Here is a 14,415-nt window from a genome sequence, read left to right on the forward strand (position 1 = left end):
GGAGGGAGCCAAGGAAAGAGAGAATCCTAGATGAGAGTACTTGCCCTAGTTTGCTTCTTTTTTATAATACCTTTATTCCTCCACTAAGAGCTGGCCAGCTTTTTGTACCTGAGAACTCTATTTTTGTCCTGGACTCAAAGTGTAGTGCCTCTTATTTGAGAATGGAATGGGGAAGAGGGGGATGGGGAAGAGTGGTATATAATCTTGAGCTATCTTCCATGCTAAAAACCTTAGCTTTCAATCTGTCATGCACAGTTTGAGAGGTTTCTGAACCACATCTTTGGAATCTTCACTTTGAGGATATTGCTTACGAATGTCCTTTTTTTGTTTGTTTGGTGTTGTCAACGCTGCTCTAACAAGCTGTGCTGACTGGCCACCTTTGGAATCTCCGTTTTTAACAAGCTCCTCAGGTGATTCTTATATACACCAAAGTTAAGCCAGAGCCGCACTACATCCTATTCATTTTTAACCCAGTGGGTTTAAATAGCCAGTTTTATGTTCATTTAAAGATGTTGAGTATAAGAAAAATTCTTTTTGATATTCATAAGGTTACTTTTCAAATCCTTGTCATTCTTGCTTGATCTCTAACCACGACTAAAGAAATGGACAGTTCAGCTGCTCAAGTATTTCTGTGAATTTTAATTTATTTTTTATTAAAAAAATATTTAAAAAACTTTTTCATTTTCCTCACCTTTATCCACACCTCAAACCCTTCCACCTCTGGGACTTACTTTTATGTTGGAAAGAGTCTCAAAGTCAAATGTCTTGTAGATTCTGGGTTATGGTTACTCTTTATTAATGCTACCTCTATTAAAGGCTATAGAAGTCTGAATTCTTATTTTGGCTTCCTCAGTGTATATTACCCTGATATGTTGCCTCAGTGTTAAGGTTTAATTCATATTTAGCCTAGGCAATCTTTACAGATTGTGGTCTAATCAGGGGACTTGTTCAGTATAGCTTGTGTGAGTTAGCTTTTTGTTTGGTTTTCTTGTAGTATGAGGTTAGTTCTCCATTTAGAATGAAATATAGGCTGACCTAGCATCTTGTACTTAACTTCCAGTATAGTATTTATTACCTTGTGCTGAATTATAATTGTTGACTTACCTTTCTCAGATTAACTACACTGTAGCTTTTATTGCAGTAGTCCTAGTCTAGAAGAGTAAACATAATGGTTGGTGCTCCAAAACTGTTTGTTAAATGGATAAACAGTAGAAGAGACTTGTTCTTAGATAACTGGTAGGTTTCAGAGTGTTATAGTACAAAACTTCAAAAAGCAGGATGTTTTTTGGAGAATATACAAAGCTAAAGATACCTGGAAAAAATTCAGTCACACCTTTCATTTTGAAATGGAGTAGCTAAACCTGGACTAGGGAGGGGATCCTGTCTAATGGGGTTGAGGTACAAGACGTATAATTTAATTGAAGGTGGCATATGTGGGGCGACATTATTAGAAAGAGCAGTTTTGCTAGTTGATAAAGCTCCTATTATTTGCTAATCCGAAGTACAGAAAATCTTCCTTTTAATAATATGTTTAGTGTAATGCCAAGATGGTTTTCAAATACCAAATTAAGTTTCGCACATAAAAAAGCATCAACTCATAGTTGAGCTAGCTGCTATGGCAAAGTAATGCAGGGTGCACTTGTGCACTTAAAACTGCTACTTGCTGCTCATTATGTCCCAACAATTTTTATATCTTTTTTCCTTCCATACTGAAATAAATTAAGTTCTTGAGCTGGCCAGTTAGCTCAGTAGGTTAGAAGTGGGGTTGATAACACCAAAGTCAAGGGTTCAGATTCCTGTACTGGACCGCTGCCAAAAAAAATTTTTTTTTAATTAATAAATTATTTTCAGGGATGACAAATTACAAATCAATAGTTGACAGCACATTGTTTTGCAGTAACAAAATTGAGCTTGATTTGACACAAAAGGAATTTATTTTCTATGAAATGGTAAGCCTTTTCATACAAACCTGAAGATAAAAAAATTGACGTTAACTACAATTAAAATAAAAAACTAAAGTCTCTGGAAGCAAGGAAATTTAAGGTACAAATAGTAATTCTAGTGTAATTATAAGTGTGTTAACTAAATAATATCTTGTAATCATGATATGTAACCACACGGGTATATGCTGTGGTAAATGAATTAATCTAAAAAAGATGAAGAGATGAAAAAAGAAAAAGACGAAAGCAATATATTCTACTTGTTTTTATAAATATGGGTTAACAATTATGAGAAGACCTGTTTTCTAGTGAAGAATGTTTCTTTGTATTGAGCAGCTTTTGAGGGATTTTGAGCAAGAGGCTTAAACTTTTGTGACTATTTAAAAATTCCTTTCAGCTCTAAGGTTGTTTGATTTTATGAAATTATGAAATTTGTAATCTTTATTAGTCTAATCTGTATGAGCTTAATTAAAATTTTGATGGAACTCTTAGTTATAGTATAATTTAAACATGGATGTTTGTTTTTTTTAAGACATTATTTTTTGGAGCAGTTTTGGGTTTACAGCAATATTGAGTGGAAGATGCAGAGATTTCCCACAAAGGTATATGAGTTCTTATTATCAACATCTCCCACCAGTATGATACGTTTGTTACAGTAGGTGAACCTACATTGACATGTCATTATTATTCAGGGCCTACAGTTTACATTAGGATTCATTCTTGGTGGTGTACAGTCTGTGGGTTTGGACAAATATCTAATGACATGTATACACCATTATAGTATCATACAAAGTGGTTTCACTGCCCTAAAAATAGTACTGTCCACTTATTCATCTCTCCTTCCCCCAACCCCTACTCTTTTTACTGTTTCCGCAGTTTTGCCTTTTCCAGAATGTCATGTAGTTGGAATCATACAGTATGGAGCCTTTCCAGATTGGCTTTTTTACTTAGTAATATGCACTTAAGATTCCTCTATGTTTTTTTGTGGCTTGATAGCTCATTTCTTTTTAGCTCTGAATAATAGTCCATTGTCTGGATGTACCATAGTTTTATCCATTCACCTAATGCAGGACATCTTGGTTGCTTCCAAGTTTCAGCAGTCGTGAATAAAGCTGGCGTAAACATCCATGTGCAGGTTTTTGTGTGGATGTAAGTTTTCAACTCCTTTGACTAAATACCAAGGAGCATGATTGATTGATTGTATGGTAAGGGTATGCTTAATTTTTTAAGAAACTGCCAAACTGTCTTCCAAAGTGGCTATACCATTTTACATTCCTATAGCAATGAATGAGAGTTCCTGTTTCTCTACATTCTTGACAGCATTTGGTTTTTTAGTGTTCTGGATTTTGACCATTGAAATAGGTGTGTGATGATGTCTTATCGTTATTTTAATTTGCACTTCCCTGATGGCATATGATGTGGAGCATCTTTTCATATGCCTATTAGCCAGCTATGTATTTTCTATGGTGAGGTGTCTGTTAAGGTCTTTGACCCATTTTTTAATCGGGTTGTTTGTATTCTTATTGTTGAATTTTAAGAGTTCTTTGTATACTTTTGGTAAGAGTCTTTTATCTGATATGTGTTTTGCAAATTTTTTTCCCCCATTCTGTGGCTTGTCTTTTCATTCTCTTGACAGTATCTTTTGCGCAGGAGAAAACTTTAATCCGTAAATCTTATTTCATTGTTTATTTTATTTTTATAAGAAGTAGGGATAAAAATTTCAAATACCATTGAAAGTTGCTTAAAGTGTAATGGAGTGGAACCATTGATTACCTAAATTAACGAACTTTCTCATACATGTTTTTAGAGTTAAATTATAAATGGGAAGGGGACTTTATGGATTAAAAAGAAGAGTATAAAATAAAAATAGGATTTTATTTCAATGATTTTGATTCCGTCATGATGAAATGATTCCTTTTATCCAAATCTTGTGACAATAATTACATTTGGTACAGTATTTAGAGATGTTCTGTGGTATTTTTGTTCTTTGTTTACGTGGTGTGTGAGGAGGGTTTTATGTTTAGTATGTATACAATAATTTGCACTGTGTGTATGCAGGTGGTAGAATTCTGTAAAGGGATATTCTTCTGGTAACAGAAGCAGTGCCTAAAAATATTACGGTATTTAAAATAGTTTTACTCTTTTGCTACCATTATTATAAAATAAAAGTAAATCTGACATGACTTCAAAATATTACGCTGGTGATGTAGGGTGGCAAATTCTCCTTTAATGTTTTCCTCCTTGCTGGTACCAGGTTCCATTTGGTCACTTCTTTTTCAAGCTTAATCGTACATTTGATTGAGGAACTAGGGAGTGGTTCCCATCACCGTCTTTGTTGTTGTTGTTCATTGAATATGGCATGTAGTGGTAGTGGAGAGTATCGAGGATTAGATAAAAGGTTCTATGGCTGTTATGACTAATGAATGGGACCAGTCCCAAGTTACACACAATAGTCCTCCCTTATGCGTGGTTTTGCTTTTTGCAGTATCTGTTGTGTGTGGTCAACTGTGGTCCAAAAATATTAAATGGAAAATTCCAAAAACAAACAATTCATAAATTTTAAATTGCACACTGTTCTGAGTAGTGTGATGCATCTCACGCCATCCTGCTTCATCCCGCCTGGACTGTGAATGATCTTCTTTTCAGTGTATTGATGCTATAGAGGATACCTGCCCATTAATCACTTAGTAGCTGACTAGGTTTCAGATCGATTGTCATGGTATTGCAGTGCCTGTGTTCAGGTAATCGTTGTTTTACTTAATAATGGCCCCAAAGTGCAAGAATAGTAGTGATGTTGGCAATTCGGATATGGCAGAGAGAAGCTGTGAACTGCTTCCTTTTAAGTGAAAAGCTTCTTGACTTAAGGAAAGAAAAGAAATCATATGCTAAGGTTGCTAAGGTCTGTGGTAAGAAGGAATCATCTGTGAAATTGTGAAGAAGGAAAAAGAAATTAATGCTAATTTTGTTTCCACACTTCCAACTACAAAAGCTGTGGCCACAGTACGTGATAACTACTTAGTTAAGATGGAAAAGGCATTAAATTTGTGGATGGTAGACCTGAACAGAAATGTGTTCTGATTGACCACAGTCAGGTTTCGTGTCAGGTACCCGCTGGGAGTCTTGGAGCTACTCACTATACAGGAGGACTACTATATATACATTACGTACACATATGTGTGTATATATTCATACATGTATATATGTGTACGTATATCTGAGAAAAACATTCAATTTATATTAGCTGTATCTTACATAGGTACTCTATGCAAATAATAGAACAAGCACACATTTTTCTGTTGAATGGTGCACAATAGAGGTGGGACTTCCTGTTAGAAGAGATTCTAATTTCAAACAACTCATTAGGTCCATATTTATAGAAGTATTCACCTGGGTGAGTGTATGGAAGTATTTCCCTTTTTTTGTAGTTATGGAAATAAAATTTTAACATCATTGAATTATTATATAATTTTCAGAAAACAGATTTACTGTATTGATATTGAATATATAGGACAGGAACTACTTAATATAATAGTTTATACTTTGATATCAAAAGGTTTAAGCAAAACTTAATTATACAGACAGTGCTTATCTATTTTATTAAATTCCTCATGTAGTTAATTGCTAGTTACTACGTTAAGAGGCATTAGATCATAGAGAGTAATAATGCAGGTTCTGAGCACCTTTCCTGGGTGTAAATCCTGCCTCTTCCTCTTATTAATTTTGCTGCTTGCTCTTGCGCAAGTTACTTAACCTTTCTATGCCTCAGTTTTCTTATTGTAAAAGGGTAATAATAATAATAGTATCTCCTTTTTAGATTGTGATTTTATAACTTGATACCAGTAAAGTGCTGAGGGTAATGCCTAGTATAGGTCAGGGTTCGATTAATGTCTACTGTTATTCTGTTGTTAATATTGTTATTTACCATACATGTCTTCATTATCTACATAAATACTTGTATCTTGAAAATATTTTTTAAGAGTTCAAGTGACTTCAAGTAACACTGACGCAAAAATTACTATATAAAGAAAGTCTTTTGAACAATGTTAATAGAATCTGTATGTATAAATTATTGTTAAGCAAGTATTTGTAAGGAGGAAATGTAAAGGAGGACTGTAAAATAACTCAAGTTGTTATTTTATTGAGAGTAAGAGACTCTCAGACTAGAAGTTTTTTGGTCTTATTTAAAACTTATATATGGCCTCCTTTGGGTTTTATTTTATTTACTGTATAAAGGCAAAGTACGAAATGGACCTAAAAATTGCAGCCAAGCATATAGACTTTTTTTGGTTGAAATATGTGCTACAATAAGAAATTATATTTTAGTTTAAAATTTAACTTTAGGTCTTTTGCAGAATTCCCACTTCTTCGTACATCTAAAACCTCCTGTTTCTAATCTTTGACTTTCTCCTGGCTGTCAAAATATATTTCTGATTTATATGTTTGAGAAAGTATCGAATATTACACAGTAAATGTGATAAAAATTAGAATGATGGATTTTCCAATTATGGACATATATTTTGAGCCTTTTATTCTCTGAAAGGACTTGACTTACTAAGAAAAATATTAATTAATTTTATGGTTTACTGAAATTATAAGTAAAGCATAGAGAAGTTTCTTGAAGTAAAGCCTTTTTTCCCCTTCTTTAGATTATCTCCCTTCTGATTAGATTTAATGTTTGCTTCTCTGTTATAACATTACTTCATGGGAAGATGTCACTTTTAGAATCTTAGTTTCTTTGGTGCTACTTGTGCCATAATACTGTGTTGATTGAGAGTGATTGCAACAATATTTTGGCTATAATGAAACATTAGGATTAAACAATTTGATTTTATTCTTTGAAATATTGCATGTATACTTGAAAATATGCTGAAGTGGCTTAACCCGTAGTCATTGTACCTTTTGTCAAGAACGCGCACAAAATAAGGGAGGGCCAAGGCCTAGCCCTGACTGATTTAGGTGGAAAAGGTGCAGTGGAGCAATTTTAGATTCAGTCAGTTTATTACCTAATTTGTACAGACAAAGGAAGTTAGCCAAAGGTACCAGTTTTGTACGGTCCTTGTCTCAGACACCAGAAGGAATGGCACCACAACAACAGTAGGGGATGGATGACTCCAGTGTGAGTTGTAGGATATCCCATTGTTGAGAGTCCAATTCTAGACTGTAGCTAAGTAGTTTTATATTCTGCAGCTCTATTTCAAGTCGGGGTAGGTTGGGCAGAAATCCTTATACTTCTGCAGAACCCAAGAGGTGATGAGAAACTATCTCGTGACAGCTTAACAGAGGAAATAGGGAAGTAATGGTCTCGTAGCAGTTTCTCATAAGACTTTCATCCTGTGTTCCGGGAGGATTGCAAGATGTTCTGCTACAACTCAAATTAGGCGAGGTTCAAGCCTTTGCCTTTTTGTCTATGTGGATATGTGCAAAGTTCCCAGGGATGTATGGTGAAGCTGTTTCTCTACACCTGTAAGCACAGGCCATTGAAAATACTGAATTGAAATAATAGAAATGGAATTTGATTTTTTTACAGAAACATTATGTTAACAGGATTGCATCTCTGACTGGTTTCTGATGCCTGACCTGTGTGTACAGTGTTTGATTGGTCAAAACAATGTACTTGTATATCTTGAATAAGAAAAAGTATTCTGAAGTATGCTAATGATAGCTAGCCATGTAAACTTTCATCTAATTATAACTTATATGTAGTCTCAGCTGGATTGCTCTGAGATCTGGAAAAAATTAAATATACCACTGGAAGATGGTTCTGCCTTAAACTGTGAGGCAGAAGCTAACTGCATTTTCAGTGTGAGAGTCAGGTTTTTAAATACCAACACACATTAGGAGAGCAGCTTGAGAAGCCATGTGGTTTGTGGGGTCCTGGCTTTAAATACCCAAAAACTATATGGGTAAAACTAGGAGAACATAGAAAGTTAGACTCCTATTTATATCTCAGTATATTGATTTATCTGACATTTTTAATGACAGTTCATAAATCATTATTTTAAAACTGAGGTTGTAACCCATTAGAGGGAGGAGAAGAGTAAAAATAGAAAATATCAGACTGCAACGCAGGCATTAGGCTAAGTATTGTTTCAAGAAACTAATTGTGTGTGTGTGTATGTGTATGTGTGTGTGTGTTTAGAGAAGCAGTTGTATATGCCATAGTTATTACCATGCATTGTGGCCAAAAAAAGTTTGAAACATTGCCATAAGTACTCTATTTCAAATCTCACTGAAAATGTGTGCTAAATTGTAAACCAAAAGGTATTACTTTGTAATTCTAATTTATTACTGAAGTCTATAATATACTGTGAATTAATTTGTTGCTATTTCTTTGCAGTTAGCTTCTGGAATTTATAACTTTGCCTGTTCTCTGTGGAATCACCATACAGACACATTCCTGCAACATGTTTCTTCCGGCAATGAAGCTGCAGTCCTAAGTTCATTAGAACGAACTCTATTATCATTGAAAGGTATTATTAAGCTTGATATGTTCATTTTTGAAATGATTTACCTTAGAACAGTCAATAAATAGTTCCACTGGATGGATTTTCTGTTCCAGATTGCACTGAGAAAGGAGGGGATTGATTCTTCTATGAGAGACAAGGGCTTGTTAGTAATTTGATTTTTTTTTTTTCCTTTTGTGAGAATAGCTCTTCCTCTACCCTGTCTAACTTAAGAAAGCACGTATAGTCAGTTGCAGTGGATAGTTTTAAGTTATATTCACGTTACTGTGGCCTCATGTCTCTAATATGAGTTTAATTCCTTTCAGATGCTTCCGCTTTTTGTTTCTACTTTACTTTTCATATTCTGGGCCCCTATGGTTATTGTCATGCTAACTCTCCCAAAGTTTTGTTCCCAAGGCTTGGTTGAGCTCTTCCAGCCCTCTTTTTCCTGAGAAGTTCCATCTTTCATGTTTGTGCCTCAGGCTTACATCAGTTTTAGACAGCGCTTTATGGGATGCCATCTTGGCCTGTGTCTTCCTGTGCTTTGCTTGTAGGCATTCCTTTAGCATAAATCTCCATGACATCTTCTCTGAGCTATTTATCTTGATGAATGTATTCTGAGATTCCTTCTAAAACACACAGGTTTTCATTTTCCTTCTCTTTGTGCGAGGAGGGGGTTAAAATATAATGCCCTCCAAGTTGAGAAGGTACTTTGAGACTGAAGAAGGAAGCAGGCAGGTCCATTCAGTGGTATACAAAGATATTTATTAATGAGGGTGACTTATACACAGGAAGGTTGCATGCAAATGAAGAATCAGACCTCAGGTGAGAGCTGTATCTCTCTGCGTTTAGGCAAAGTTGTTTGATAGCAAAAACTCTGTTACTAAAAATAACTAAAAGGGAACAGGTTAAGAAAAATAAGTTGATAACATCATTCACCAGGTGTCTTGTGATCCAGAAGGCAGCGGGTATTGTGTTTTTAGTGCTCAGACCACTGATACCACCTGCAGTAAATCACTCACTCCCTGAAACCTATACTCCTTTTATAGCTTGCCCTAAGGTTAAGATATAACTGGTTAGTGAAACAAAGGAATGAGGTTAAACAGAAGTCAGTGTGGTGGGCACGGCACAAAGTGGTATTTTGTTCACCCTCTTAACACTCTTCCAATCCATCTCCTTCTGTTCTGGATGCTAGAACTCTTTTAGTTTTTCTTAGTTTAATCTCAGACAGCCTCTGTTTCTCTCTTACTACAGCTCATTTTGCATTCTTCTGTTTTTCTTATAAGCTATTTTTTCATACTCACCCTAGTACTTTGGAATCTTACCATACATTCTTTGCACTACTCTAATACATCACTTACATTAACCAGATGGTGGGTACACAAACCCCAAAGTGTCAGCACATTTTGGCAAAGCCTGTGAACAAATATGTGAATGATATTAAAGGCCCTTTGACAAATAAAATCCATTGTACAGGTGGTTGTATGAGAGTACTTAAAAATGTTTGTGGAAAAATAGAATTGAAAGATAATACAAACCTTTCCATGGACTTTTTGAAGTACCCTTGTATAAGTGAGTGGAGATGGTTTTGTCAACATCCTTGAAGAAGAAATTAAAAGGCCTTGTAGAGAAGCGTTTATTTACTCAGAAAGAGTTAAAGAAACTTATATGAGGCTATATATACAGAACTGTGTGTCCACTATTGCATTTAATGATTAAGGAGTTTTCAAGAGTTCTCTTGATTATAGGTTTTTTTTTGCCTTAGTGATTTCAAAACCTAACTCCTGACAAAGAGAATGTAGTTTTACTTTATCATAGCCTGCTAAGCTTTTCAGTACCTCTGCATCTCATGGTCTTTACATATATATTAGCTTTTAAAAAGCATTCTTCTTTGGAAAATCTTGTTCTGTCCAGCTATAAATTTCTGTCCTGAAATGAAGAAATACTTAGGACTAGAGTTTTTGTTATGTGTAATCTGTATTTGAATTTACACTTCTCTGCATTTATATCTTTTAGACACGCATGCATTCATTTCTTCATTCAACAGATTTACAGGTGCTTGGCACTTGGTAGACAGACATGATAGTATGATCACACAAATACATGTAAAATGACTTCTGTGACAGGGACCTTATCATGTTATGGTAACTAATAATATGTTCAGAAAAGACTTCCCTGAGAAAGTGATGTTTGAGCCACAGTCTTAAAGGATATGTGGAAGTTAACCAAGCAATCAAGGGAGAAAGAAAGGACTCTCCCAGGTAGTGTGGACCAAGTTCCTGTGGTGAGAAAAAGCATATCCAAAATTAGAGACTCAATCTGAACCCTGTTCTCTCTTATTCTGATATATTAGCTTCTGATTTGTTTATAATTGATAGTTTCAAAGTGAAGGCCTTGTAGACAATCACATTCTAAGCCTAATTTTAATAAACTGTTTTTAGACTTCACCTAATGAACACTATCTAAAGGATAATTCTTTAGTAATATAGATAGCAATGCTTATTTAATAAAGTGACTGTAAATTTTGTCTCATACTGTCATCATCCTTACTGTTGCTGAATTATGCTAAGTGTTTTATATATATTATACCATTGAATCCTTTAATAAACCTGTGAAGTAGGATTTATTAACATTTTATAGATGAGGAAAGTGAGATCTAGAAAAGTTGCCCGAAGTAATATAGCCATAGACAAGAGCAAGGGGCTGGCCTGTTAGCTCATTTAGCTCAGTTGGTTAGAGTGTGGTGCTGGTAACATCAATGCCCCGGGTTTGATCCCTGTACCAGCCAGTTGCCAGAAAAAACAAAACAAAACAAAAAAAACAGAGAGACAATGGAGCAAGGATTTAAATCTAGCTCTGACTTCAGATTTAAATTATCCAGCTTGTCTCTCTAGGTACACTAGTTTGTTAGTATTACTTACAAAATGCGATGTTTACAATTGAGCACTGTAATTTATTCCAGATTTGGGAATAGAGTTTACTTTTTGTATTCCTTTTAGAAGGTACTATATTTCCATTAATGTAGCCTAAAACTGAATGAAGTTTTTTGGTTGAGTCATAGCTTAAAGTTTATGAAATACAAACAACCTTCTCAATTTCAGTTATTGCAGGTAAGAAGCATTAACTATTAGAGAAATTAAACTAAATTTTACAATATAGTTTTAGAAACATGAGTAGTAATAAGTGAGAATACTGCTTTTGGTGAGTCATAAGTACCAGACTTCAGTTTCATCTTTTCCACTAACTACCCAGCCAAATGACCAGGAGTGAACATTTTTTTAATCTATTAAAATGTGAAGATTAAGGGCCGGCCCTGTGGCTCACTCGGGAGAGTGCGGCAGGCCGCAGGTTCGGATCCTATATAGGGATGGCCGGTGCGCTCACTGGTTGAGCGTGGTGCAGACAGCACTGTGCCAAGGGTTGCCATCCCCTTACCGGTCAGAAAAAAAAAAGAAGTGAGGATTAAACCAGATTAACCTTTAAACTTGATTAGGTTTTGTGATTCTGAGTCTTTAATATGATTGTGATTTTAATAGGATTAAATACAAAGAAATAAGATTCAAGTAAAGCTTGTTTTTACTTTTCAGTGCTGCGTAAGTTAACTGTCAATGGATTTGTGGAACCTCATAAGAATATGGAGGTGATGGTAAGTGATAGAAGTAATTAGAAGGTGATTGGTGTTTTCCTGAATGTTTTAAAGCGCATTCTTTTTATCTGGCATTCATTTAAAACAGTTTTTATTAAGTGACCATGTAGGTTTTTACCATTCTGTGTATGTTATAGTGTCCTTTTTGACTTCTGATCTATTTTCACTATATCAAAGCGACTGTTGTGTGAAGGAGAGGAAATAGGCCCAGGATATTTCTCAAGATGCCATGGTACATTGAGAGTGTTAATTTGAATTTAAATAAAAATGAACTCCTGTAAATTTGAATGCTGTTATAACATTACCAGGTGCATTGTAGATAGTTATTTATATCCTTGATATTTTCCTTTGGTTGTTTTTATGTATTTCAAATGAATTTGTTTTGTTTTCTCTGATCATAACATTAATTATGCTCTTTGCAATCAATTTGAAAAAATAAATATATCTATAAGCCCATCGCAAGTTATGATGTATATTTATTATTGATATATAACTTTTTCCTATGCAAAAATATATAGTTGCATTTTTTTCTAAACAAAACAAAATGGAATTTCATTATACTTACTGTGAAGTGAGCTTAGTTCAGCTAAAATGTTGCTTTCTTTTTTTTGACCGATAAACCAGTGAGCACATCGGCCATCCCCATATAGGATCCGAACCTGCGGCCTCAGCACTATCAAGCGCCGCACTCTCCCTAGTGAGCCATGGGGCCGACCCTAAAATGTTGCTTTCTATGGGTTGCTTTGGGGAGGTACACAGGAGTTGAGGAAGAAATACATCTAATTGGGTCTTTGGGCCTCTCTTTAACCAGACCCACTCTCTTTTTTTAAAAAAAAATTCAGCATATTTTGTGTATTTAAAAAAAAATACTCAGTATATTTTGTGTATTGGTAAGATTTTGATAGAGATAATGGTTCTATTGTTAAAACAGTTTAAAACCCACTAATATACATCAACATAATGTTATGGTTATTTTGTTTTATAGAGGTTTACATGCTTATTTTTAAAAAGTTAAAAAAATATAGGAAAGGAAACAGGACATAAAAGAAATTATTTACAATCTTACTATCTAGAGATTGCTAGTTCAAATTTTTAAGTATCCTGTAAGAAATCTTATGTATATTCTTCCAGATATACTTTCTGTCTTCCTTAATTTGATATAAATGGGACCATAGTTACATGCTGTTTCTCTGCCTGCTTTTTTTAAAAAAAATAAACTTAGTATATTATAGATATTTTTCCATGTCAGTTATATTGCTGTATGTGTTCTAATGATTGTGTGGTACATCCATAAGATTACTGTCAGTGGACTAGTTTTTTAAAAAAGATAAATTAATATACGATTCTTATAATTTACTTGCACAGTCATCTATTGATGGAATATATTAAAAGGTTTTCAGTTTTTAATTGTTGATAAAAGATATTGTAATGGACATTTGGGTACCTGGGTCATGTACTTTTCTAATTATCTCCTTACGATAAATTCCTAGAAATGGAAATGTTGGGTATTCACATTTACAATATTGATACACATTACCAAATTGCTGGAAGATATATCAAAACTCAACCTCAGTTTTAAATACTGATATATTTAAGTTGCCATAGTGCAAAAAAATATTTTTCAGAAACTAATTTGACAAGTCCCCCTCAATTTCCTCAGTAGAATATAAGTTCCATGAAAACAGGGACTTTGTTTCATTTGCTGTTCAACCCAGAGGTTGGAACAGTTTTTTCTATATAGTAAATGCTCATTAGTTATTTATTGGATGAATAAATATATGATATGGTAGAAGCAGTTTGTCAAAAGTCTCCGTAATCATATGTACCATTACTCTGATTATCATAAGATTATATTAACTAAAATATTATTTTCGTCATTTTTTTTTCTTTTAGTGAAAATGAATTGGTTTGAGTCACAATCCTGTAAGGTAGAATAGTGGTTTCTGGTGGATACTATCAGCATTTTGTGAGCTTTTGGCATTTCCTTGAGAGTCTTTCATCTGTCTACAGAAATTATATGTTAACCTTTACTCAGTTATGAATGCCTTATCGTAGCATTTGAGGTATATGTACCAGTTGGAAGGAGGATAAAACTTTAGCAAATTAAGGACAACTTTTCAAATGACATAAAAATCTTAAAAATAACCTAGAACTTAGAGGATGGTAAAGAAACATAGATGACAGTGGCGAGATTCCGGGCTCTGAGGAGGCACATTTCGATTTGAATCTTGAGTTGGCCTTTTTCTGTTAGTGTGGGATCAGGTTATTTACTTATCCTGCTTGACAATGTCAGTTTTCTTCTTTGTAGCCTGAAGTTGAATAGTACTTACTTCATTGGATGTTGTGAGGATTAAGGGAGCTAATGATTTTTGTAGTAAGCTTGAGA

At 34.4% G+C, this 14,415-nt stretch overlaps 1 protein-coding gene across 2 annotated transcripts in view; it reads left to right on the top strand.

Annotated features, from left to right (window-relative positions):
• Positions 1-14,415, top strand: part of IPO11 (importin 11) — a 220,119-nt gene that overhangs the window by 28,247 nt on the left and 177,457 nt on the right. For both annotated transcript variants that reach the window (XM_063086928.1, XM_063086929.1), the window contains exons 6-7: positions 8,278-8,410; positions 11,971-12,029. In XM_063086928.1, coding sequence (XP_062942998.1) covers positions 8,278-8,410; positions 11,971-12,029 — 192 coding nt within the window. The remainder of the gene's footprint in view (positions 1-8,277; positions 8,411-11,970; positions 12,030-14,415) is intronic.

Source organism: Cynocephalus volans, chromosome 2 (genome assembly GCF_027409185.1).
Source record: "Cynocephalus volans isolate mCynVol1 chromosome 2, mCynVol1.pri, whole genome shotgun sequence".
In the NCBI taxonomy this organism is placed as follows: Eukaryota; Metazoa; Chordata; class Mammalia; order Dermoptera; family Cynocephalidae; genus Cynocephalus; species Cynocephalus volans.